Here is a 27,322-nt window from a genome sequence, read left to right as displayed (position 1 = left end):
AGCGTGTCAAGGCGTACGTGTCACGGCGCCACGCTCGCGTCGACTGACCGCGCCGCCCGGCCAGACTCGTTCGGGTGTCCATAAAACCCCGAGACGCGAGAGCGAGACGACGACGCCGGCCACGTACAAGGCTCGTTCGATCGCGATCCCGGCCGTTCCGCACTGATCGAGAGCGGGCATGGCGGCCTCGAAAGTGTCCGCCGTGCCGAAGGGCCTCGGCGCCATGGAAGACGTCGCGGTGGCTGCCAAGAAGGGAAGGTGGGGTTTCGTCCAGTTCTTCTTCGTGCTCTCCGTCGTCCTCTGCGCGCTCCTCTACGCGCCGCGCGTCTTCGTGCTCGCCCCCGCGCACGGCGTCGACGTCGTCGGCTTCTTCACGGCGGCGAATTCTTCCGAGGGGACGTCGTCGGAGGAGGATGGCGGCCGTCTGGTCCTTGACAACCAGGTGCACTCCCCGTGCGCGTCCATGCGCGACCACACCATCTGCTGCGACCGCTCGAGCGTCCACACCGACGTGTGCTTCATGGCCGGAGACGTGCGCACAGACGCCGCGTCCCTGTCGCTCCTGCTCTTCCCACCGCACGACCAGCAGAAGCAAGCGCCGAACGGCTCGTCGTCGACGGCGACGGAGGAGGAGAGGGTGCGGCCCTACCCGCGCAAGTGGGAGCGCTTCATCATGGAGAAGATCCCGGAGGTGCGTCTCCGGGTGGCGCGGCCGCCGGATGAGCGCAGGTGCGACGTCCGTCACGACGCGCCTCTCCTGGTCATGTCGGCGGGGGGCTACACGGGGAACCTGTTCCACGCGTTCAACGACGGGATCCTTCCGTCGTGGCTGACGGTGCAGCACCTCCGCCGCCGCGTCGTGCTGGGGGTCCTCTCGTACAACCCGTGGTGGGCGGGCACGTTCGGCGAGATCATCTCCGGGCTCTCGGACCACCACGTGGTGGACCTGCTCCACGACAAGCGGACGCATTGCTTCCCCGGCGCCATCGTGGGGACCCGCTTCCACGGCATCCTCGTCGTCGACCCCGGCAGGCTCCGGGACAACAAGACCATCGCCGACTTCCACGACCTCCTGGCCGACGCGTACGAGAAGCCCAAGATGACGCCGGAGAAGACGCAGGCCGCACCGGCGGAGACACGGCGGCCAAGGCTCGGGATCGTGTCGCGCAAGGGGACGCGCGTGATCGAGAACCAGGCGGCCGTGGCGGCGCTGGCGTCGTCGGTGGGGTTCGACGTAGAGGTCCTGGAGACGGCGAACGGGCTGCCGCTGTCGGCGTGGTACGCGTCGTTGAGCGGCTGCGACGCGCTGGTGGGGGTGCACGGCGCGGACCTGACCAAGTTCCTGTTCCTCCGCCCGGGGCGCGCGTCGCTGACCCAGATCGCGCCGCTCGGCGTGTCCCCGATCGCGCGGGAGTGCTTCGGCGGGCCGGCGGCGAGGATGGGGCTGCGCTACGAGCAGTACGAGGTGACCGGGAGGGAGAGCTCGCTGGCCCGGAGGTACGCGCCGGAGGACGAGGTGGTGGCGGACCCGGAGAAGGCGAAGCGAAGCAAGGGGTGGGGCTTCGTGGCGCGCGTGTACCTGGGAGGGCAGAACGTGACCCTGGACCTGGGCAGGTTCCGCGAGACGCTGGCCAGGTTGCACGCGCACGCCCTGCTGCAGCGGCGGCGGCGGGGACAGCTAGCAGAGGAGACCAGGCCGAAGAAGCGGTGATGGCGATCGAGAGAGACGGCGGCTTGGCGTGTTGCGGCCGAGGATACTGTTCCGGCGGTTGGGGATCAGCAGCCATCAGCAGCGGCTTGGAACGACGTGACGTGCGTGACAAGTGCTGGGATATGCTGACCACCGTGCATTTTGGACGATTTCTTCTTGCATTGCTCGTCATCAGAAGAATAGTATCCTTGTCCCGAGTGCTGCTGTACGTGACGGGAAATATGCCAACTAACGTACGTGACGGCAGCATGTATACTAGAGAGTTTGCAAGTTCCAGAGCATTTATATCACAAGATACTATACTACTATAAGATTTCTTGGGAGTATCTGAGCAATCTTTGATTTTCTTGGGAGATTTTCTGCAGCACGTTAGTGATTCCTAGTAAAACATGCTCTTGCAGATATTATTTTAATTGGTTGTAGCAGACATAATGACAGTAAGAGTACAGATTGAACTATATCTACGGTACCATGCTGGCTAATGGCTATGCATGCATGCAACACTGGTGAAAGCTGGCAACATCATCCATCTTCACTGGATTTCACCCGCACTGGCAGTAGATCGCAGGGGAATGTTCCCGGGACTTGAGTTCATGCCGCTCGATCCTTTCAACTGTGAGATGAACAGTAACGTCTGCAGAGGAGGCTCTGATGGTAGACGGCGCCACGACGGCTCAAGGAATTAATGAAGTAATGAGGTGTTGGGTTCGAGGAACGGAGTCATGCCTCATCTTCTCACTTCTCACTTTTTTTCTGTCTTATTCGTGGAATGGAATGAGTTAATCTATCACAACTAATAAATACTATAACCATGAAGAATGGGATCATCCCACTATATTTTATAGGATTAACTCACGATGGATAATCTCTTACAGAATGAGGTGAGTCTTCAGACCAAATACACCATAAATAGCTGGGACCAGGGCATATGGCGTGTGAGACTAAGGAAGATGTGGAACCAAGCATGGGCCGTCGTCGGTCTCCGAGAGCATCTCCAGTACCAAAAAATTTATGGTAACCACCAAAACTCACCTTCCTCTTGCTCAAATGAAGGGGATCCATCTCTCTCCCCTAATCGACAGTTAATTCTGGTGGGCTGACGTTTCCGCCGCCTGCTCCTCGCCGCCGCTCTCATCCTCCTCGTGCAAGCCGGCCGCGCAAGACAGCAGCAACCTGTGGACAGCACATGCGCTCGCCGGCGAATCGGAGAAGGCGTCGAATCGAGCCCCTTCGTCGCCGTCCGCCGCTCTTGGCCTTCTGCGCGGGGTTCCTCAAGGCATCGGGAGTCGGAGAGCATGGTGGTCGATTCAGGTAGAGTCAGCTCAATTCAATGTGGGGAGATCGAGAATGTTGCGTGGATGAGCTCAATCCGTGCGGGAGGAGCTCGATTTCTTGTTGCTGCTGCTGGTCTGCGGCTGCCCAGCTCGTGGTGGAGAACAAGTAGAGAAAGAGACATCAGACATGGCATGGAGGGCAGCGACTGAGCTGCAACCGCCTCTGCTTGGATCCATTCAAGAAAGATTCGAGAGATTGAGCTACTGCTAGTGGAGATAGCAGTAGATGGGATGGTCTGGGTGCTAGTTCGGCTGTGCTTGGGCACAATGGCCGCAGAAGGGGAGGGTAAAAGAAATACGAAAAAGAAAAAAATAAATAAGTTGCTCACTGACACTTGGGCTCCACACGTCATGGGAGGTATTGGTGATTGTGTTTTTTAGTCTGCTGCAGGGATGACCTCAAAAACTAAAAATGTGATATTGGTGAGGGAGAGAGAATGTGTATAAGGGATGTGTTTTGGTAATCTGCTGGATGCCGACTCCAGCTTCGCGCGGGCGCGGCACCTGGACGAGGACATGGAAGGGAACAGTGCAACAAGACTGCCCCGGCCGCCTTGAATTGTTGACCTTTCTTCTCCGTAGAACTAGTAGTATGCATGGCGAGACTTTTCTTCCATCGGATTCAGTGAGAAGTTCGTTTCCACCGGCATGACGTGTTTCGTCGTGATGGCTGAGGATGCTGTGGAGATAACGGGCGGCAGGGCCCGACACGGCACGGGCCCAGCAGACTCTCTGTTTTGATTGCTTGTTACGGGCTGTGGCGGCTCGCGTGGGGCAAAAGATTAAAAGGCTTCACCTGGGCTAACCCGATAGGCCCACGAAACTCGCCCCGGTTTTATGGCCCAAATAGTAGAATACGCTATCAAGGCCCACTCGATCCAGCAAGCTCCGCTGCGCAAAGACGCCTTTTTTTTTTCCTCTCTCTCTCAATGAAAAGGGAAGAAGGAGCAGCCGCAACGCAAGAACGATATCACAATCGTGAAGGCTTCTTGGAGCGAAAAATTGAGAGAGCAGCCTCAAAGATTGCAGAGTCATTCGGTCACCAAAAAGAGGAAGAGGAAATAAAAGGATCGAATAGAGGGAGCTGTCCCGGACTAACTAGCTCTAACAAGGAAAAATTAATCCAAGGTTCCCAGAAGCATCAGCAAATTAAAGGCTTTGTGAACGAACATCGGATGGAATCAAGAGCTTTTGTTACCGTGGTCAAAGCAGCTAGTGGCTGCCGACGTCCGCAAGCACAATTTGCGAATCAAATCCGTAGAAGGAACCTGTCACCACTCACCAGTGAAGACTCGCCCGTCAATCTTGGTTATCATCATTACGCTTACGCACCAAATCTGCCCATCACACGTCCGACTCAGTCAGTTAAGTAACAGCGTATCATGGATCCTACTATACGGCCAGGTTAGTTCCATTCAGAATTCGGAGGTGTTTGGATACTAGATGCTAAACTTTAGCAGTGTCACATCAGATATTCGGATGTTAATTAGGAGGACTAAACATGAGCTAATTATAAAATTAATTGCAGAACCTTGCGCTAAATCGCGAGACGAATCTATTAAGCCTAATTAATCCATCATTAGCAAATGGTTACTGTAGCACCACATTGTCAAATCATGAACTAATTAGGATTAATAGATTCGTCTCGCGCATTAGACTCCATATGTGCAATTAGTTTTGTAATTGGCCTATATTTAATACTTCTAATTAGCATCTAAACATCCGATGTAACATGCGCTAAACTTTAGTAAGAAGTATCCAAACACCATCGTACAGGCAACCAAAGTGGGACGTACATGCAGAGAAATCGAAGCGCAAACCCGTAGCAAAGTGTCAACGCTGACCTCGAGAGTGTATCTCTTTCAGCAATCAGCAAAGTGCGGTAAGGACAGAGGAGTGCAACGACAAGTGACAACAGCTTCCTTGGCACGATTATGCGGCCCAACTACTGAGATGGGAAACCTCAGCTGTTTGCGCTACCAGCTTCCTTGTTCGATTTGGATAGCAACCGTGCGAGGTGACACTTGGATGCCCTGTTCTTCGTTTCCCCAACCACCCGCAATCAAAATCACCGAAGTCCCAAAGAAAAATACGATATTAATCCCTCTCAAAATATCCAAACACCTCTTCTTTATAAAGCCAATCACGTGAGCAAATTCCCATATTCCTTGCGAAAATCAAACGCCCAATGCTTTGCAAAAAAGAATCGGTAGAAGAAGAGAAGAAGGTGCGCTTGGAACGAGGTAGAGGACGGTGGAAACGTTCAACACCTTATGCCACTACACCTAGGAAAGGAAGCAAGAACCTTCAAAAACACGCGGCCGCGCGCAGAGATTGCGTGTGGAACCCCATCCGAGGCGATCGCCGGCTTCCTCCCTCCCGCGTGCCTCCCCCCCTGACCTGAGCTGCCGCTTTCCGGCCAATGAATTCCTACCTGCCACGCCCACGATCGGATCGACCAACCAAGCAACCGCCAAAGCGAAGCCACCAGGTTTCGCAGCAGACGACTCCAAAACCGCATCCTCCTGAGCCGCCCCTCGCAGACCTCCGATCCCCCCAAGCGACGCCGACAGCGATGGAAGTGAAGCCGCACACGGCACGGGTCCTCGTCGGCCGCCTGCGCGGCGCCGCCGCCGCCTGCGACGGGGCCGCCACCGCCGCGGCCGTCGCCGACATCCGCCTCGCCTCCAAGGACGACCCGGACATCCGCGCGCCGCTGGCGGACGCCGGCGCCGTGCCCCTCCTCGCCGCGCAGCTCGCCGCCCCCTCCGGCGCGGGCGCGGGCGTGGACGCCGCCGCCGCGCTCCTCAACATCTCCATCTCCGCGCGGGAGCAGCTGGTGTCCGCGCCGGGCCTCCTCGACGCGCTCACCGCCGCACTCCGCACCGACGCCGCGCACCACGCCGCCGCCACCGTCCACAGCCTCCTCTGCGCCGAGGCCCACCGCGCCACCGTCGGGGCCCGTCGGCCGCTCCTCGCCGCGCTCGTCGCGCTCCTCCGCGCGTCGCCCAGCACCCGCGCCACCAAGGACGCGCTCAAGGCGCTCTTTGGCGTCGCGCTCTACCCGCCCAACCGCGCCACGCTCGTCTCGCTCGGCGTCGTGCAGGCGCTCTTCGCGCTCGTCATGACGGACGGACGCAACGGGATCGTCGAGGACGCCACCGCCGTCGTCGCGCAGGTGGCCGGCTGCGCCGAGAGCCTCGAGGCCTTCAGGTGGGTGTCCGGGGTGCGGATCCTCCTCGACCTCGTCGAGCAGGGGGGCGCCGCCACGGCGAGGGCCAGGGAGAACGCGGCAGCCGCGCTGCTCAACCTCGTCGTGGCCGGCGGCGATCCGGCGGTAGAAGAGGTGGTCGCTGTCGGTGGCGCCGAGGAGACCGTGCGGGAGCTGGCCGAGGACACCACGGCCAGCCCGAGAGGGAAGGCGAAGGCGGAGGCGCTGCTGCGGGCGCTGGAGGGCGCCGGCGCCGCCGCGAGGAGGCGTGAGCACCGGCTCGCCGATTTCCTCAACGGGCTGGTGCAGTCGGACCCGTACATCTCGTCGCCGGCGTCGGCGTCGACGCACGGCTAGTCCAACAAAGCCTCACGCGTCGCTGTTGACCGTCCACACCTCTTGTACAAAAAAAAAAACCCACTACTCCGTCGTATGTTAGATTACTAGCTTTGGCTAAAAAATTGCATATATTTGTTGATTCATGTGAATATTGTAGCACAAATATAGGCTTGAGGATTTTCTGCATGCAGCTTTTGCTTGCAACCTGTATGAGTGATGACTTGATTTTTGACCCCAACTAAAAATTTCGAATGAATCAACAAACACCTCGTGTTGTGATTGGATTTTGCTGTGTATACGTGCAGATAACAACACATTAAGTTATCGCAAACGTGATCTTTTTTGTGCATAATAGTGAAAACAGATTATATGGCCGCATTAAAGCAATACGGCACTTCTTTTTCTAATGACTGAATGTACATTCGGGTCTCGGCGTGACTACTGCTGCTTTTCACTCATTTGGATTACTACGCGCTGACCAGAGACCAGGCCTATATGATGCATTAACCAGGAACATTTAATTAAGCAAGCTAGGATCATTTCTATATTTCTTATTTCGATGGGTTTAGTTCCCTCCAAACTCCTAACTTTGACACTATGCAAAAAGAAGATTCTCCATCACATCAAACTTGCGGTACATGCATGGAGTACTAAATGTAGATAAAATTAAAAACTAATTGCACAGTTTTGTTGTACTTTACGAGACGAATCTTTTGAGCCTAATTAGTCAATATTTGGACAATAATTCACAAATACAAACGAAACGCTACAGTTGCGCATTTATGGCAAAATGCCAATTTTGCCACTCCCAAATTGGGAACTAAACAAGGCCTAGGATTGAAGGATAGATCGTGTCAAGCCACGAAGACTCGTAAGGCGCGTTTGGCAGCCCGCACGTAGGTTGGGCTAGGATCAGCTGCTGCAATCAGGTGTGTTTGCTAGCCTCGTCGATCTCACGGGTTAGACTCGTGCGGTGCAAAAACGACCTGCCAGCCTGCACCACGTGGAACGCAAAAATCGGCCGTTTCATGCGGTGCAGGCCCGCGTGAGTGCGTTTTCACGCATGTGGAGGGATGCGCGGGAGACGGACACGGCCGGCGCCATTATTTGGATCGGTTAGGGTTACCACCGCCGGTATATAGAGGTAGTCTCCAGTTAGCGCCAAGGGAATGGGGTCCTCCGAGAAGGCACTTGTACCCACCTACAGAAAAGATGTTTCCACCGTGCAAAATCCAATTAAGGAGATGGCCCTGCGAATCCGAAGTTGAGGAAGGGCCTGAGAAATACCGCCTCCACATTATGGGACCCGCTGAAGGCCAACGCAAAGGGAGCGGGACGCAGCCGAGGAGGCTTCCCGGGAAACTGTCCAGGAAAGTTTGCTTCCAAGCTAAGCAAGTAATGGTGCATCCTAATGGACGAAAGGCACAACAATCGATGGTGTTTGTTTCCAGAAGATTGGTTCCAGTCATACTTCATGCACAATTTCTTCTTCATCTGATGTTCCTGTTGGAGTTATGGGTGGGAGGCCTTAACAATCTTGGTTGACCTAATTTTGGGTCAAAATTCTAGTTTTGTGGTTCTAATTTCGTTATTTCAAATCATTTGTGCAAGTGTACGTTGTTCCTTGTTGGTTCACATGCAACTGTCATGCAACATACCTCTTAATAATGTTACTATACTTGTTAGTTAGTTTTTCAAACTGATGTAATTAGCTTTCTATGTAAATTTGTGTTATATTTGAAGTGATGACCTCCCTAATTAGGTCTTTTCAACAAGTGTTTTTCATTCATCCGTTGTTCTAAGCATTTCTAAGCGTCTGGCTAGGTGATAACCTTCATCATGGCCTGCGCATGGTGAGGGCACCCGTCCCAAACGCCATCTCTAGATGGCAATTTGGGGTAGTTATGGAAGGTTCACAGCCAGCCCACCATAACAAACATAATCCCAACCCAACCAACACTATAAGGTGCAGATTTACCAATTAATATCTCTGCACCCCGTGGTCTACCTCGAGCCGCCTGCTAAACGCGCCCGTAGTCGTCCACCGAAGGGATTGGATTCAACTTTCAACAGAAGCTGCCAATGGCGTGCTCTGCCGTCATCCCGCGGTGGCATTGCCGTCAGCCGTTCGTCTGCTATGATGCTATGCTGCTGGGCCGGGGACGGTCCCAGTTTGTGCCTCTCTATATATCATGGCCCGAGTACTCTCTATATATTGCGAATCCATGTTGGGCCGCGGGGTGGTAGAAGAAAAGAAGTGTTCAAGTGGGCTGGACCAGCGCAGCTGACTTCGATGCTTGCTCTCCGCTTTTGCAATTTTGCATGTGCTTGTTCACGATTCTGGTTCCCGTTGTTTACTTTTCCAAGCACAATATAAACAAATTTCCCTTGTGAACACATGCACAATTATTCTTTTAGTGGTAGGCGACATGCTCATCGATAGCGAGACGTCAGTGGTGACTTCGTCAATCTTAAAGATTTGCCAGCTTAGTCTTTCGGAGATGCTCATAAGGTTAGAGTTGCGTGCGTGTATTCATAGGGACGAGTGTGTGTGCATGTATGTGAGCGTCTGTGTCTGTACCGTGTGATTCGAAAAAAAACAATTACACATACATCCTATCCGTATAAATACCTTTGAAATACTATGCAAACTCCTCTGAGAATACTATGCTTGCATTTTTGCATATCACCACTCGAATCAAGATGGACGTATCCAACATTTACCATTTACCGCAAGGACGAACGTAACCAACTAGTCTACATTTACTTCGCCCTTTGTTCCATATAAAAAAAAGGTTGTACCAACATATCTGCATGTTACATTTTTTAGGAAACATTTCACATATTTTTATGTGATATTAATTTCTTTGCAGTAACATAAAATAATACGTTGTGAGAGAAACTGATAGCCAAAGCACAATTCAGACTCTTTCAAATCCTTGTACGTGCTGTAAAAAAACAAAGGTATTATTTGAGTACCCTTGCTGGGACAAATGCAGAGGTAGATCACTGCACCCTACTAGGCTACTTGCGCCGTACCTGAACCTGAAGATATCTAACGATATGATCACCCATCCTTGTACTAATTTAAGACTCCCACTTGTCGATGGTTCATCGCATCCGGGCTGATGTTAAAAAGGACGAGATCCAAATGCCAAAACAGCTTTCGCGAGCGCTCCTACTACTTGACATAGGCCTTGTTTAGTTGCCTAAAGTTTGGAGGTGCAAAATTACTGTTATAGTACTGTAGCATACTGTAGCGTTTCGTTTGTATTTATGAATTATTGTCCAAATATTGACTAATTAGGCTCAAAAGATTCGTCTCGCAAAGTACAACAAAACTGTACAATTAGTTTTTAATTTCGTCTACATTTAATACTCCATATATGTATCGCAAGTTTGATGTGATGGCGTCAAAGTTGGAAGTTCTAAGGAACTAAACATGGCCATAAAGACCGTACGACTAATCCGTCTCGGAACATGCATGGACTGATGGACGTGTGTACTGGCACAGACCATGCATCACGACGAAAGATAGGCAGACAGTGCAGGGATTTCAACCCTACTGTCTTGTCACTATTATATCGATCAACCCTCCTACCTGCACCTGAAGATCCATCATACGCACGATTACCCAACAATTTTCCTGCCAAAATGAAGGAAACCTGATCGTGCATTTTACTACCTGCACCTTGCATTGCTTCAAGTACAATTTTTCTGCAACCATTGATTATTATATACTCGCGTGCGGATTAACTTAAGACTACTTGCGATAGCAGCTAGCTGTATCTAACGATGGTTCATTGCATCGGCTGCTGCTGGAATGACAAGCAGATCCAGAACGATGTACAACACCTTTTTCGGTGAATGCACCGAGAGAGCATCAAAGACGACAGGCGCCATGAGTACGTCCATAACACATGCATGGATGCTCGCATTAGCCAAAGAGCGAGAGCACATAATTCTCAGAGCTTATACGACACACATGTATCCGCAGCTTCGTAAGTTGCCCTGGATTGTCCTTTCAAAAGCAATGCCAGCACTAGCTACAATTTGCAGGCTTGCAGCTTGTTTAGCTGCCAATCCAGGGGCTGGTGAACACCTGAGATCAGGTTTTCGTTTCACTCAAGAGGCAGGTGATGAAGTGAATCTGGCTCAGCCTCAGGCATCCACATTTTTATATTGGATTTTACTGCTAGTACATGTAGCTTGCACGTCACCATGGAAATCGATCAGTAGGAGCTCTTTTTGGGGGGCAATTAAAGGAGAAATCATTAGGAGCATAAGCAGAAGATTAAACTAATCTTGAGTACCTATAGCTAGTTAGCTAGAGCAACGGCCAGGTCGACCGTCATTAGCAAATGAATCAGCACTGTACTAATTAAAAAGATGTTCTGCTAATGAGCGTAACAGTTAATACGTGCAGACTTACCACGACCAAGTAAGACCTGCTAATAACCTTAGCCCACTTATTTTCATTCCCAGTTGATCCATTCTCTTTCTCCCTACTTGCGTTGTATGCCAATCTCGATCTGTACCCGATTTCACTGTCCGGACAAGAGGGATGCCATGCCATGCCCTTCAGCCATCAATTGACGCCATGTCGCCATGGACACATATATAGGATCCTTCCTCTCCCTCTTGGTCAGTGTGGTCACCTCTCTCTCTCTCAGCCTCATGACACATGCACACACATCGATCAGTACATCACGCTTGTAGTTGTATCTTGTGTATGCAGGTCAGTTAGCTAGGTTTTTACTCTTCTAATAACCAGCCAGCCATGGAAGGAAGCATGGTGGTGCTGCTCGTCGCGACAGCGGCCGTGGTGCTTCTGCTGCTTCCGCTGATGCTTCCTCCCCTGCCGCCGCCGCCGTCGCTGCTGCTGATCGTCCCCGTCGTCCTGCTGCTCTCGCTGCTCTCCCTTGCTTTCTTCCCCAGCCACGACGCCTATGGATCGTCGTCTGACCATTTCATGCAGTGATGGATCGGCTCATCAATTGTCAATACAATCAACTCGGCAGAGTAGGCGGCGGCGCCGGCCAGCAACGACTTGCAGTGCTAGTGTGCTAAATGGCAGAAGAGATTGATGCAGCATCCTGCCTGGACTTTCTGTATGATATGTTGGTTTCTCTTCCATGTGTTCAGCTAGAGATTGTAGAAGAAAACATAATGTGCATATGGATCAAATCAGCAGGAATTAGGTGATTTTGAAGTAGCTAGCTAGCACTATGCATGAACAGCATTCCTCTTCTTCACTCTTACTAGTTGCTACTGAAGCTTGGATAGATATCGATCAGGCTAACCATCTGAGGATGAGTTCAAAGAGATGGAAAATTAAAGGCCGACTGCCCATCAGTGAGTAATACTAGACCAATGTAATAATGTCATTATGGTATGTGTGTGATTTTTTTCGATAACTACTTTTTTAACCACCAGTAGCCTTGTTGCCTACCGATCTAATTAAGGTAGTATACGTGTCTCTGACCTCTGTATATCGATGTGCAAGCAGATACATTTGATTGGGACACAGTACTTGAATAATCCAAGTTCTCGTTTATAGATAAGCCTCGCACCTCCTCGATTGGGATAAGTTTGCATGTCTCGGATGTTTCATGCATTTTTGCGGAAGTAGCTTATGTATTTCTTTTACTCATCACTATAAGAGTTTTATTCTTTTTATCTACAATTATTTACAGGTGAAAGTCAAATTTAATACTAACTAGAGTACTATACTCTTCATGTTTATCTCGAGTATCCAATAGTTTTTTCTAGTGCATAACTTGTACATTTCCCAATAGTACTAATAAAACACCAATTAAAAATACCATTGCCCACAAATTAACCCACTTCGTGTAATATTTAGCTAGTAGTTTATAGACGAAACTACTACAAACCATTGGCCACCCACAAATAAAAACTGATGGGAGAAATTGTTATATATAGTCATTCGCTCTAAAAGACTGCATATGCAGTATATCATACCTAACAATCTCTGATGATATAATACAAATAAACTTGACATTGCATTAACACTAGAAAACTTAAATTTTCACTGTTGCAAGTGGCTACCAGTGTTTCCGATCAACCATTGGTTCAATGCTTATTATGTTGGGACAGAAAGAGTAGCTAGCCACAGTCTGATCGATCAGCCGATGGTTTTTAGATAAAGGAAATAGTTCCGGCCTCTGCGACTGCACACAGCCAAGTTCTTACATCATCCTCAGCTTAGAAGCTGAACACAAAAAATAGGGAAACGAGTATATATAGAGCATGGATAATTCAAAAGTATAGTCTATTATTGCTTCTCTGCTCATTCTTGACGAATATATCCAAAGCGACGATCTCTAGTGCTTTGCTTGCCGAATAAATGGTCTCTCTTGTGTCCTTATGCTGCAACATGGATTAAAATCGCAGCCAATATGCTCCTCTGAAAATGACCTGCATAAACGAATTGAAATGTTTTTTCTCAAATACCAAATCATTACGTGTACACCAAATAAATCGATGGTTCAATGCACAGTTCCCATTCACCAAAACTAATTAAAGAGAAGATAAGCAAAGGACCGAGCTAGAAATAAAGAGGGATGCCAAGTTGCTGAGTGCTCAGAGTAAGCAAGGTGCAGACAGTCGTGCTCTTGTTGTTGTTTCTTGCATTGGTTGCACCACCCCTGACCTAGACCAGTGAGTACTGCCGACGACGAGACACCAAGGCCGGGCGCCACTTGCTTGCATTGCTTTATATATTAGCCGTTTAGAGGGTGCAAGTGCAACGAACCTGGCTAGACGATGGAAGCAGTCCTACAGAACCAAGGGGTAGCAAATGCAAAGCCATGCACAATTGCACAGACATGACAGCTTTTTCTGCCCATTGGTCCTTGAATGGGCGACGGCCGGCCCACTCGATGTCTTGCAACTGCAACTTGCGTTGCGATCGATTTATCTTGAAATCTCTTACTCCAACTTGCTGTCGATCTCAAGCATGCATGCAATTGTATTCATAACACTTGTTCCATCGATTTATTTCTGAAACCAAACAGTGTTCATCCACAGGATCGAATCATGCATGCATGCATTTACTCCTCTCCCCCTTGTACCAAAAAAGAAAGATCGATCTTGCCATGATAAAATATGGTAGATGCAGAATCTGCCAGTCTTTGTTCTAGATGATTCTGCAAAATAATCATTGAGTTGTTGAATTATTTGATTCAGCGGTCCGGATTGGGGAGTCAAGTCCAGCAAACCGATGCAACTTGCCAAATGGAGATGTATAGACGGAATCGCAGCTTTGGTGCAGTGAACCTCTCTTCTCTTGAATGATACTGCCACGACGACTTTGCATGGATCTTTTTCTTCTCTATTGATGTTGTTTGTCTTTGTTTTTTTTTGGAGAGAGAGAGTTGATTTTCTCCTTTCCTTTCTCATCTATATCATCGCTCATTTGGTAGACGAGGGTTGAAGATGGGCCGGAAGATGGGCAGGCGGTGATGAGCTTTGGGCCTGCTTGCGCGGCCTAGGTCCAACCAAGTTGGGTTGGGCTAGGCGATGCATCATATGGGCGCCCGGCGGCACTCCTCCACAGCCCATTTTGTTGTTTGATTGATCAGATCAGACCCTTCCTCTGAAAGCATCATTTGGCCCTAGATTTTGCTTAGATCTCCTCCATGTGGAACCAGCTAGCTCCAATCAGGGACACACACTAGAAATTGCGCAAACAAGCCACAGAGGGAATAAGGCCGTACCGTCGCAAAGGGACACATGGGGAGGCTAACCCTAACCCTAGCCAGATAAAAGATGTACCAGATCAGACGGTTTAGTGGCGCCTTAGCTTAAACCCAGAAGGCTAGTTAGGTACATTGCACCCGGCCGGCCAGGGGTTAAACTAAAGTACACTGCTACATGCCTTGCATGCCACAGATTTCCCAGCATTTCTCTGTTGCTTTATGCGCCGCATGGATCGATGCCTGCCTACTTTAACCACACCAACTTGCACCTCCCGATCCATCCCGAGTGTAATCAGCTGGCACTGGAGACTAACACACACCAGGTGACATGAATCTGGATGCAAATCCAAACTAAATTAAGCTCCACGCATGCATGATGCAGCCACTACTTGCTACTTTTGGCCCAAGTAGTTACATGTATACAGGCATAATGTGGAGTATGGCCCAAATTACTATTTGTTTTGACTTTTCTAGGTATATAGTTTTTGCTACGTATCTAGATATATATATGTTCTATGTATCTAGAAAAATCAAAATAAATAGTAATTTGGAATGGAGGGGTAGATGATAGATGTGTGAACCATGTTTTATAGCCAAGTGACCAATTAAATAGCAAACACGATGGTGATGAACTCCGGTGCTAGATTCGGATTACAAATTTTACTAGGTCTCTCAATCCATGCCCCTCGCTGAACCGGGTACATTATTTGCTGCTTGGAATTCACTCTCTCTTTTTTTTTCTTGAGGAATTCACCAGGGGTAACGAATGTTTCCAGCGAGCTGGCAATGGAGGGTGCATGACACCAAGTACAAGGGCGCCCTTGGCAGGTATGGAAATTTTGAAAGTATATAAGAGAGCGGAGAGGCAAGATTACTTGAAATTTAGGATGAATACATAGTGCTCGTAAAGTGACACTTAATCTTGAAATGCATGGCTTTAAGAGATAACCCTACAATAGGCTGTATTTGAGGATGTGATAGCGGCCTAATTTGTGGACCAAGCAAATGAATAGTAACAACTCATACAAGGTGCGGAAGTAGTTTCATAATACTAAATTTGAGCTTATAAAAGCAACGCATTTCTTTCTTCCACCTCTCGCTCTCCTTATCATAAAAAATCATGCATAAGACAACTTCTGAGACGCTGGCATATACCGATGTAGTACGTAGATGCCATGCTAGCTGCGTGACAAATCCAGAGGGCCAGTTTATCATCAACCACTGCGTAAACCTGTGCTCACAATATTTTTTTGCCTGCACTTTAAATTTTGAACAAGCAGACCTCTGTTTGATTGCCCCATCTGATCGTCGGTATTGTATGTTGTAAATATGTGTCTAAAATACATCCAGTTTTTATTTGGAGGAAAAACACATAGATAAAAAATGATGTAAGCATATAACACACGTAAACAGGCAACATACTGGCTAGAACAGGATTGCGCATGGAAATTACTCAATGATTCCGGGCAGAACGTAGTCGAACGTGTTGAAGTAGATGTTGCAGAATCACCAAGTGGTCGCGAGTAGTTGCTGCCTAAAAACCTGATTGCCGCCCCGTGCAGGAGTCTCGCGACAGTGGTTTTGGAGATCCCGCTTTCCTTCAGGTCTGGTGCATGCCGAACTCAAAGGTCGACGAGGCGCAGCAGCAAGAAGTTTAGCACAGCAAAAATGGAGTGCGCGAATGGGGAGGAGAGCGTGTGATAGCGTCAACCAGGACGTCTCCTGGTGTTACAGGCCTCATAACGCATCAATTCCCCTCATCAAGCAGTACAAACTGCCCATTCGAATGACAGTCACAAGTCACACGATTTTTCGTGCAAAAATACACGCGAGCGTGTAGCAACAGTCTTCTTCTCTCTCATACACACCTATTTTGCATAGAGAAGAGACCCCTATATTTAAGCAAGGCAGCCTCTCCTTGAATTAGCAATATAGGACTAAAGGTTGTGCACGTTTTGGAATTTTTCAGATTGGACCACACATGGTTCTAAATCCAACATTCTACACTTAAGATAATAGTCCATGAATCAGATGTCAAATGATTTTCATACGCTACTACATCAGTACGGCTGATTCCGTTAAATCCTATCCAATCAACTCGTCATTAACTAATGTCATCCCAAATATGACATGGTGCGTGGGTGGCCTAGTTGCATGTACCATGATCTTATTAGCAAAAAATCTTGGCCTTTTCCACATGATATAAGTATCCTGCTAGCCAGGTATGCTCGCTAGCTCTTCAGTGGACTTGTGTATATTTATAGCTAGTTCGCCGAGAGTGGCCGGACGCCGGCCACACAGCTAGCCATTCAATTCAGCCGGAGATGATGGACACGGCGGCGGTGCTGCTGCTGCTTGCGCTAGTCACCGTCCTTCTTTGGTACCCTCTTCTTCTGCCGGCGCTGCCGCCTTCTCCGCCGGCACTCTTCATCTGGATCCCGGTGCTCATGCTGCTTCTCCTCTTCGCCCTTGCTTTCTCCCCAGCTGCTCGTCGCCGGTAACCCAGCTAGGTAAAGCTCAAGTAATTTAAAGGTTAATTTCTAGAGTCCGATCGACCGATCCTACCGATCCTAGCTAAGTACCTGGCTAGGCATTCTCTTTTGTCTTCTCCACCATCACATATGCTTGTAAAACCTCTAAAATCACATATTCATGCATTGAGTCATGGAGTGGTGTCTGTGGATCTATATGCAGCTCATGTGTTCTCCTTCATTCCTCTGTAGGTCTTTGCATTGATCCTAAAGTGACCATGTGGCGTGGAGGGAGCGTGCGGTGAAGAATTCAGATTCAGGGGGAAATAATGTGTGATGTGGATCTAGAGCATGTCAGCTACCTTTACATAATGTGCTTCTTACCGACTCCTGTCTTGAATAAAGATTTTTCACATACAGAACACAGCATCTGTAACCCTTTTTTAAAGAGGTATAAGAAAACGCCCATGTATTATATGCACATAATGAGGGGTACATATATTATTACAGATCGTATCTGCCGATATATCCCATTTTGTATTGGAGATAACGCGAAGAAGAAAATACTCCCTCCGTCCTTAAATATATATGACGTTTAGGACAAGTTAGTTCATTTTAGGACAAAACATCATATATTTAAGGATGGAGGTAGTATTTTTTATATGCCAATAAACATTTCTGAATAAGAAGACTCTACTATTCAAATAAAAGAAAGAACAGACCCTCGTCCTTATTTATGAATATTGGGACACGCATATAAAAGGTGATGTCTGATCGATTTCAAGTGGCTGAAAATTTATTACTTTTCAGTCGTCGATCCTTTTTCTCCCCTGGATATAAGGTGCATAATGATTCTAGTTTAGGTGGTTGAAAGAAAAGGCGATTATATTGAAATTTAGCAATGCTCATAAAAGAGTTTTCTAGGCGATTGAAAATTAGTAATGCTCATATCAAAATAACGGGCACGCACGCACTGCCACTAACTACCATTATCGCGCGCATCACTGAAAATTTCTCGCGTCACTGAAATTTGCAGGTTCAGAGACATGGTTAGGGTGTAGGTTAAAGAAAGTAGTAAGCGACTTGGAGATTTCCATATCTTTTGTAAGGCAAAGAATATAGGAGCGGAGATCCTTTCTTTTGCAGCAACAAATTAACAAGAGGAGACCAGCTCTAGTGCAAATCTTGCGCTTCACCCACTCGTGCACAATCGTATCTTGGAGTGGTTGATCACAGGGATCGTCGATATGATGAGCCTTGGAGGCATACAAGATGCATGAGCGCATGCATATATCCGTATAGATCTGCCGTAGGTTGCGACATCGAAATCAAGCCTGATTTGCGACGTATAGCAGCTAGAGCTAACGCAGAATAAAGCTAAGAGTACTTTAGATCAGGATCAGCATTTTCGGTGCTCGCCAAAAAAAAAATATTGGGCTTGGTGGAAATTGTGCATAATGCGATCGATCGAGATCTCCTGCCACGAAATCCCTCTTCACGTCCTTGTGTTGAGCAATGGGCCTTTTGTTTCAGCTTTGGATTATGGATTGTGGCATTTAGAATCCAAAGGTGAAGCATTTTTTTTCCCTCTATACTCTACAATCTAACCTCTCACATTGTCATGATCCAGCAATCTACACCCCCACCAGCTTTTCTAAAATTATGAGACAAATATTTACCCACCATGTCATTAAAAAGATATAGCATGTAATAATTCACTTTTGGATATCCAAACTCGATCATCTTGCGGCCTGAGGCTGAGGCAAATCCCATTCCCATGCGCGCGCATGTCGGCAAAGCGCACTGGTCGGCTTAATCGCGAGCACACTGCCTCGTCACCCCGAGCGCGGCGGAGGGGATGGCTGATGGCCCGGGGCCGGGTGGGTGGCCGGCCGGGCCCCTGCCGCGCGCGTCGCCAAAGCCACGGTACCGACACGGATCTGTTGCCAAATTACCGCTGCTTTGTCTTCGTGGGACGTGTCGCGGGGCTTTTCTTTCTCTCGCCCGGGTCGCCCAACTTGCCTGCGCCGGCGTCCTCTACCTCGTACGCTCTACCGGCGGCTAGCATGAGCAACAGGCTGGTCCGCTGGTCCATGACGAATGAGGGGCAAACGCAAACCTCGTCATGAAACATGAGCTCCGTTCCTAATATCCGCCTGGATCTGAGGATTTGTATTTGGTCGCGCGGAGTACACCTACCATGCAAGTACATGCTTTGTTAGGTAACCTTGTACGAGGTGAAGTGGATGTGGTTGGCTAATAAGTTGGCTTGGCTGTCACACAGTCTTGGTGCGCTGCACTTGGAGAGAGCAGCTAGCCAAAGGAGTACAGTCACCTGTGCTGTTGCTGTGATACTTAGGAGTACAGTCAGCTGGATTAGCAGTCGTGCCCCTACCTGAAACATTCCCATCAACAAAGCGTGCCGGGATAATTAATCACAGATGTTATGGCTGGAGTTTGATCCGGGGCCATGGTACCAGCATACCATTCGATGGGTGATCGTGAACTCATCTCCGGTTGACTGACAGTGACAGGAGGGGCCTGGTACTGGACGGTGCGGCGCCATTGGTGCCGCGCGGGCGCAGCCCATGTGTGGTGCCGCAAAATTGGGTTGCACGCTCTGAAACGCCCCACCCTCTCTGTCCCTTTTTTGCTTGCGGTCTCGCGCAGGGCTGGATGGGGAGATGAGCCTCCTCTTGGCTCCTCAAATGGAAGGATTAAACACAGCTCCCAGTAATTACTGCTCCACACTAGCACTAAACAAGTAAACAATACTAATGCACCTCAGCCAAGATGTTAAGCCAGAAATGGGTTGCATGGACAAGATATCTAAGCCTTCTTCTCTATCAAACATGCCCGGCAAAACTCTTACCAGTTGCTATAAAAAGAAATATCAAGCCGCTTATTTCAACACTGTGGTAGTAGTAACACATCATACAGAACACACTAATTTGGAACCAGACTACCGCCGGTTTTGCAAATCCGCCGGCAGCCGGTAGCCCTCCGAGGGCCCTCCCCTGATCCCGCATGGGCATGGAAGCCCTGGGGGACCAAGCCATTCCTCGACCTCCCAGAAAGGGTCCCCCAACCAGCGAGTGCAGTCTCTCTACTGGAACTAGAAGCAGAAAACAATCAAATATGCCGAGTCACACAAACACACATACCAAAACACCCCATCTGACCTGCTGCTTCAAGCTGGCCATATATATAACTTGCCAAATCCCCAGATCCATTGGATTAGTACAACATTTTCCAACACATACAACAGCTTCCTCACAACAAAACATGAAAGCCTAAAGAAAGACCGGAGCCGGCTGGCCATTGGAGGAGGCAGAAGTTTAGTTTCATCACAACACAGGGCGGTGACGACGATGAACAAGAGAGCACTGATGGTGTTGCTTGCGGCGACAGTGATCCTTTTGTGGCTGCCATTGGTTCTGCCATCGCTTTCGCCGCCGCCGCTGTTCCTTCTCTTCGTCCCTGTGGTGATGATGCTCTTGCTCTTCTCCCTGGTTCTCTTCCCGTCTCAACACTGTGCTTACCCATCTCCAACCTTCACTCAGTAATAACAATGTCCGACAGCCAGGTACTTACTCCTCTCAGACTCTATTCATTATTCCCTGTATATCCGTATGCCATTTCCTTGCATTTATTGGTGGGTATATATATGATATGTATCATACAACATACGACACCCAGGAGGCCCTCAGGAGAACTTCTGTTCTACCTTTCAAGCCCAGGTGATGCACCATCTTCGAGTAAAGGGTGGTGAACTAATGAAGAAAAGAATGCCAACTAGTCATTCTTGTTGTGGAAAGAATTTCCGGAATGTTGTGCCTGTGGGAGGCTGTACAGTAGTAAGCCAGCGGTGAGTACTGCTGCACCCGCAACAAAGCCGGGTGGCAGAGTTGATGCCACACCGATATACGGCAGTGGTAGGGTAAATGCATAGATGGACAGCGGAACTGCACGAGAAAACCATCATGATCAGTTCATATGGCATGCTATAACTTACTGAGCGTCTTCTTTGTACATGTCTACATGATAGCAGCAAGCGCAATTATAAAAGCTATGTTGGTTCTGCTCAAGGTCAGCTTATGAGTTTTCAAAGGCTCAAAAACTTTTCACTTTGTTCCTAGATGATATAACTCAACCACGACTGCTGGGCTGCTGCCAGCATGGACAGGAAACACCCAGCAATGATAGAGACTCAAACTATTTGATAGGAATAGAAAGCAGGCCTGAAATTTGTTGGCAAGGTTAGTCTGTATGGTAGTCATCTGCTAAACGAGCACAAAGAATTAAAAAAAGGCTGACACATGCACCATGTATGCTTGTGAGCCTCCTATATATGCTACTATGTTCTCATTAACTCATAATTTTGGCAAAGGGTATGTGATGATGCGGTTTGCACCATCCTCATGGTGGGGCTCCTCCAACCAACCTCTCTATATTTGCAAAAGCTAGAAAGATGCAAAACAGTGGTGCAGGAAAAACTGAAATATGAAATCCTAACATCCATATCGTTGTCCTTCTAGTTATAAACTTATAATTGATAAAGTGGACCAGAATAGCAGGGGGAAATATGTCAGCACGACTGTGCCTTATAACAACCGGTATAATTTATGAAATTGCAGCTAAGTTGCTTAGTTATTTTATTTAAAATTCTGATTCTTCAATCATACCCTGAGAGGTGTTGCATTAAGATAGTGATTATGACCCATCTTGCTATCTTAGAAGATTCCGCATAGCAATTACACACCATTTCTTGCAAAAGCACATAAGCACTGCACCCAGTTTTTCTTTTCCCACAAAAGAAAGGCAAGTACCTTATTGTCTAATCTCACGAAACCAATGATTTGTCAATTGAGTTGGGACTTGGCAAGTATCAGCTTGTGTATGGTTGAAAGTTGAAACAAAGGTTTCACAACATAAAGGTTTGACAATATTTGATAAACTGTTGAGAACAGTTTTAAATCAGTCCAACACTCCAACTATGGTGGATATACTAATGCTGTCCTGTGTGATCGGTGTCAATGACAAGCTCGGTGGTATTTTAGTTAAGTGTTTTAGCCAGTGGTATGACAGCAGTGCCCCTTCTTCAAAATGTTCAGAGCTGCACTTTACCATAAAATTGAGACATGGCGAAGTGAAAATGAAACCGAAACTTCAAAACTTTGATGTTCTATTCACTGGTGCAAGTAAATGAGATGCTGCGCACAAGAAAGTATAAAAACCTGAGAATGTAGAAGCCAAGGAAGATACAACTGCTGAGGAGATCTTTATTAGGTGTAGTAATGATATATTGTATCCCATGTTAACCAACACAAATAGTAGTGGTAGTAGCGGCGCCCCCTCACAACCTGCACAGTACAGAGGTTTAACAAGAAGTAAGATGCTTGCTCAGCATGCTCCTCTTATTAAAAAAACAATTCCATGCTAATGTGGAAATTCAAAACGTGTCATAATTGCTAAGCACAGCATGCTAGTGAAGAATTATCTTACTGAACATTGCTACTGTGAATACATTCTTTAAGCCATTGTAACAAAAACTATGAATTCAAACCATGCTTAAAAAGTTCAATTCAAAAAAAACAGGTGAGACTAGTTTAGCACTGATAGAATGGGTGGAAAATTGAGAAACTGAATGTGAATGGTAAGTGGTAACAATCATCAGTGGTTAGTTCAATTTTAAGAGAGATGATGATCTGATTTAGCTTACTAACAAAAATATTAAGAAACAAAAGGAACTAGGAAAATTAGCAATACCAGATATTGATCCCGTATTTAAGAAACAGGCTGCACCATCTTTAATGTATGCTGGTAGCAGATGGAATGGAACTCCCCATAACTTTGACAGGAAAGGCAGCAGGAGACACATAAAAAGAGCCTGAAATGGTAATTTTATACTAAATATTATGGATAGCTGCTATATATGGCATCCAAAGTATTACTCAATAGGATCGTGTTCTTACTTGATAAGCAGAGCCATATGAATTCACAACAAAAAGATCAACTGAGCCACACTAGAAACAGAAGAAGAGTATTGGAATAAGAAAAGGGTCCAAAACAGAAGAATCATATCATGAATGACTTATGAAAGCTCTACATATCATGATAATTAATGGGAGGAAATCATTACCTTCAATTTCTTAGAAGCATCTATAAATATTATTTCCTGCAACAATAGAATTTAGTTGTATCAGATGAAATTGGTAGTTAGAGCGCAGTAGTTAGGTAACTGATTGATTAAAATAGACTTGCTACCTTCAATACTGTATCAGCAGCTTGGAGAAAGAACGATATTATCATTAGCAGTGGCCATACAATTCCAGTACTTTTAAGTGAAGCACCAGTAACAGATCCACTGCACATACCAAAGTAAGATTCATGTTAAATCTTATTGACGTGAAGGCAACAGATATCTGAATAAAAGCAAGACTTCCAGTTTGACATTATAACTTGACACAGTTTGGTCATACAGCTGCTAAACAGTTCGTTGATTCGAAATGCTATTCTCTCGCATTATTGCAGTGACAAACAAATTAAGGTTGAATATTCCAAAATGATCCTATGCTTAAACAATGTAAGCCATACGACAATTCCTTAGCCCCCAATGATATCGTTTATAACCCTATTACAATGAACAGCAAAGAAGTGTTAATATATCCCAAAGATGACCCTGTGCTGAAACATTGTATCAGATCCTCCATGCTCAGGAAATTTGGGTGAAAAATTTTCTTAATACCATGTGCAATTTTCGCAATTGCATCTCAAGCATTTTTTTCTACCATAGAAAACTAGCAATTAATGAAATATTTTGTACTGTAACACACATGCCCCAGCCCCAAGACTGCTGTACATGAATACCCGCTGCATTATTTGTGACACATTGCGGATTTCTGGAACATAAAAACAATATCGCAAACATTCCAGAGTAATGAAAAAATCATTTACTCAAGTTTCTTATCTTCTGGATTTAACTTCATGGAATATAACCGTGAAAATATACTCAGCAGCTTCACTGGATGCTTAAAGACCTATATGAGCTCATCATGAGATTACTTACCTTGCTACAGTTATTATGACACCAACAGCCACTAGAAAGCATCCAGTTATCTCGTTGATTCTATAGCGCCTCTTCAAGAAAATAGCAGATAGAAGAAGCTGCCAGACAAGATAGCTCTGCAGAAAGTAATAAAGAAATTATAGACATGTGCTTAGATTTGATTAAACCAAGATAGCAATATAATACTGATAGTGCTCATAACCTGTGACAGTATTGGTATTGAAGCCCCAGAAAGAACAGCTACTCCAACAACAAAAAAAGACAAATATAACTGTGAGGACAAGATTTATATAGTACATGGCAAGTACACTTAACTTTATGAATGAACTAGCAAACCAAACTCATAAGCATCAGTATAGAAGTACACCCGAATGTGTGAAACTGTGAACCTATAAGTGACTACAACAATTTTCCTAGCCATTTATGCTCATGAGAACCATATGTTATTAGAAAATCTATAGCAGCATCAAGTTCATTGTAACTAACTGGTAGATGGGTGTTACTTCAGTGATTTAGTCATTACTTGACCACAAAAGGAAGCTGAATCCAGCTTGAGAAATTTACCTCCAGCCGCCATCCCTGCTGCTGCTCCAAAAGCCTCTAAGAGCCCTACAGCTAGAAAAGGTTTTTGCGGTAGAGACAGCATCTCATCGTTGACAATGCCCGCTTGATACCGAAGATACAGGATCGAGAAATAGATAACTACATATCTGTCAAAATTAGAAGATTCAAAGCATGTTATCAGAGACCAAGAAATAGTTGAAACATAGTTTCACGGAAAGGATAATTTCAAATTAATTTCTGCAGTGTATAGTCTTGCTAAAAAAGGTACAAGTAAAATGTATGATGGTGAACTATACAGTAAAGCAAGACAATAATTGATCTGATGTTCTTTTCTTTGATACCATAGTGCCTTTGTTCCAATAGAATCTAATTGCTGAGGAGCAACCTCAAAACCCTCAAGTACTGGCATGCACTATGGTTGACAAGGTTAAACATATTAAATATGGTAAGGGATTATACTTGAAATAGGATTATTGTTGCATGATTGTATATAGTATCTCATGACTAATAAAAACAATACTATGTAGATGCAGACTACAAAACGTGAGAAATGTCAAATGGCATTACAGAAGTTCACTCATGCGGTCAAGTGTGCTAAAACTTAATAAATAAAGGGATAAACCAAAATTTCCGCATGTCATAAATTAATAAAGCCATTATCCATTTTATATTTATATATGTGTCGTGCTCTCTGCAAGCATGACGCTGTCCAATGATGCATGTAATACTACTCACTGCTGTATCACATTTTTTCCCAGAGTATAACAAACACTTGCATGGTTAGTTGGCAATGTTGCTATTTACCTAGACCATTTTTTAATTCGTTGCTTGCCACTACTGACATGCTAAAAACAGCACAGGAGGCCAGCTCATGAGCTTAGTCAGGCACCAGGAAAAAAACAAAACACGGCAATTTGCATGGCATCCAGATATAGCAACAACCAAAAAATCTCGCCCAGTTACTTATTCCATTTCCACCAGGCACGTGGGACCCCAAGTCCCAACCAGAAATGACTCACGAATGACGACAGAGCACGGCTTGATGGAGAGGAATCTCTACTATTCAAACTTCAGAGTCCAGGCAACTCTGCTCGATCCGATGATCCCGATCGGGCACAGCAGCAACACGGATCATCTATCTACGATCGATCAATGCGGGAGCAAATCGAGCGAGAAGAGAAGAGTAACGCACGCACCCGAACGTGGCGAACTGCGCCAGGAAGAAGGGGTACTCCCGGAGCGGCACGAGCGCGAGCTTGTAGAGGACGCGGTTCCCCGTGCCCATGGCGACGACCGCGGCGGCGGCGAGGGTCACCTCCATCCCGGCACCCCTCCCCACGCCAGTACTCCCCGCGACCTGCCCCGCCGCCGCGCACCTCGCCGCCTCCTCTCTCCTGCAGCTCCGTGAGTTCATCCATACCCGCGCCGACGACGACCACCACCACCACGGCTCCGCCGCCTCGATCCCCCGCACGTGCGCCCGCGCCGCGACCAGAGGCTCCCTCCTCGGCAGCCCCCGCCCCAGCCCGAGCGCCGCCGCTCCATCGACGCGCGGCGCGGGGGCGCGGAGCAGCAGCGGGTGCCGCGCCGCGGAGGGGCGGCACGTGATGGGGGACGGCGGCGCCATCGACGACCGAGATTTGGGGGCGGCCGCCTGCTTGCTCGGCGGATGTGGCCCGATTGCTGCTGGTTTTTTAGATTGCTGCTTGCTCGGCGTAGGGAGGGAGGAGAGGAAGATTCGCGGTCGCGCTGTTCTGCGCAGTTCTGCTTCGCCTCTGCTTGCGTTTCCGTTGGGGTGGTGCTCGTTTACTTTTTGGTTTTCGGTGGCTCGAGCCTCGAGGGGCCGGGGCGGCGGGGACACGCGAGCTTATTGGAGGGGAAAGTTTCTAGCGTTTCAATTTTGGCAGTTCTGGGTATTTGCGCACAGGTCCTTGGCCTTTTTTTATTTCCCACGTGGCCACGTGAGACAGCGAAGGTGATGACTCGGACAAAAAACACAGTGCTTAGCGCATCACACTTACACACGTGCTTATAGTTGTGTCTACAGGTACTATGCCTGATGTCAAATTATGATTCAATTAATAATAATAATTTGAGTCATAATTTTACCAGCGTATTATATGTTTTATCGTGTATGACTAGCTATATTCTCATTGCGGTTTATATCATCGCGTCGTGATGCTATTGCCATGTGCCATAAAACATTGACATAACAAGATTCACCACCAAAGAATAAAGTAGTGGTTCGATAGCTTACCTAATGTGCATATACTCCATTGTTTAATACATTTCCAACTCTATTTCTTTGTTTCTTCTAAGCATCGGGTGGCTCTACTCACACTTGTTAGTTCCATAAGTTTTGGCTTTTGTGAAACCGTCGACTCGAAGCGCCGACGTAGTGAACTCAAACCAAGATTAGGTAAACATACAAGGTGCCTCTTTTTTTATCTAACGAGCTAAGTAGAGGAGCCAGTACAAAGGAGGACGCAATCTAAATGAGAGGTTAGACTCGGACTCGGGTTCAAAAATAAGAGAGTAAAAAACCCCTAACATCACAGACAAACCACGCGTGAAACCAACCATACCTTGTGAAACCATTACCTATTTGCGCTTGGTAGCAACGCAATAGCAATTTCCGAGCAATGAGATGGGCCTGCATGCAAGTACCCGTTCCCATTTCAATCTATTATTCCTAGCAGTATAGTAGGTAGAAAAGCTTTTTGATGCGAGGCTTTCTACTCTCTGTAGACCCGGTGCGTGGGCTAGCTCATCATTGCGTGCCTGGGTGGCCGCAACTGTACTCCACAAACGAATCTCTCGCCGTCTCGCGTCCAAAAATCAGAAACTTGGCGGTTACCAGAATGTATCGAGCCAAGGTCTCTGAAGAAATCAGGGATGAATT

General features: G+C 47.3%; 3 protein-coding genes and 2 long non-coding RNA genes across 5 annotated transcripts; 4 read left to right on the top strand and 1 right to left on the bottom strand.

The window, feature by feature from the left end:
* The first annotated feature begins 89 nt into the window (after positions 1–89).
* Positions 90–1,863, top strand: LOC117855206 (xylan glycosyltransferase MUCI21). Its single transcript, XM_034737504.2, has one exon. It carries the CDS (start codon positions 179–181, stop codon positions 1,709–1,711), a length of 1,533 nt encoding a protein of 510 aa, XP_034593395.1. The 5' UTR covers positions 90–178; the 3' UTR covers positions 1,712–1,863.
* Positions 1,864–4,946: 3,083 nt separating this feature from the next.
* Positions 4,947–6,879, top strand: LOC117856600 (U-box domain-containing protein 16). Its single transcript, XM_072294071.1, has one exon. It carries the CDS (start codon positions 5,468–5,470, stop codon positions 6,611–6,613), a length of 1,146 nt encoding a protein of 381 aa, XP_072150172.1. The 5' UTR covers positions 4,947–5,467; the 3' UTR covers positions 6,614–6,879.
* A 4,108-nt stretch (positions 6,880–10,987) lies between these two features.
* Positions 10,988–12,159, top strand: LOC117858543 (uncharacterized). The gene is made up of 2 exons (XR_004640985.2): positions 10,988–11,239; positions 11,334–12,159. It is a non-coding gene; the product is annotated as an uncharacterized lncRNA (long non-coding RNA).
* A 4,339-nt stretch (positions 12,160–16,498) lies between these two features.
* LOC117858973 (uncharacterized) lies at positions 16,499–17,209 on the top strand. The gene is made up of 2 exons (XR_004641076.2): positions 16,499–16,826; positions 17,040–17,209. It is a non-coding gene; the product is annotated as an uncharacterized lncRNA (long non-coding RNA).
* Positions 17,210–19,948: 2,739 nt separating this feature from the next.
* LOC117857855 (protein CLT1, chloroplastic) lies at positions 19,949–26,270 on the bottom strand. The gene is made up of 10 exons (XM_034740748.2): positions 25,617–26,270; positions 24,421–24,566; positions 24,059–24,096; positions 23,857–23,972; positions 23,055–23,154; positions 22,930–22,965; positions 22,763–22,813; positions 22,557–22,677; positions 22,025–22,150; positions 19,949–20,752 (listed from the first exon to the last, which is right to left on the bottom strand). Exons 1-10 carry the CDS (start codon positions 26,045–26,047, stop codon positions 20,583–20,585), a joined length of 1,335 nt encoding a protein of 444 aa, XP_034596639.1. The 5' UTR covers positions 26,048–26,270; the 3' UTR covers positions 19,949–20,582.
* Positions 26,271–27,322: the final 1,052 nt, after the last annotated feature.

The sequence above is a fragment of the Setaria viridis genome, chromosome 5 (genome assembly GCF_005286985.2).
Source record: "Setaria viridis chromosome 5, Setaria_viridis_v4.0, whole genome shotgun sequence".
NCBI lineage: Eukaryota > Viridiplantae > Streptophyta > Magnoliopsida > Poales > Poaceae > Setaria > Setaria viridis.
The sequence above is the reverse complement of the archived record's forward strand: the minus strand, read 5'-3'. Positions and strand labels throughout refer to the sequence as shown.

Excerpts from the sequence above, each read along its gene's own strand:
- LOC117856600 (XM_072294071.1), top strand. The coding sequence starts at position 5,468 with ATGAATTCCTACCTGCCACGCCCACGATCGGATCGACCAACCAAGCAA.
- LOC117855206 (XM_034737504.2), top strand. The coding sequence starts at position 179 with ATGGCGGCCTCGAAAGTGTCCGCCGTGCCGAAGGGCCTCGGCGCCATG.
- LOC117857855 (XM_034740748.2), bottom strand. The coding sequence starts at position 26,047 with ATGGCGCCGCCGTCCCCCATCACGTGCCGCCCCTCCGCGGCGCGGCAC. Across the intron at positions 22,966-23,054 it reads CTGCTGATACAGTATTGAAG|GAAATAATATTTATAGATGC; the intron begins GTAGCAAGTCTA and ends CTATTGTTGCAG. Across the intron at positions 20,753-22,024 it reads CTTGGCTTCTACATTCTCAG|TTCCGCTGTCCATCTATGCA; the intron begins GTTTTTATACTT and ends TTTCTCGTGCAG.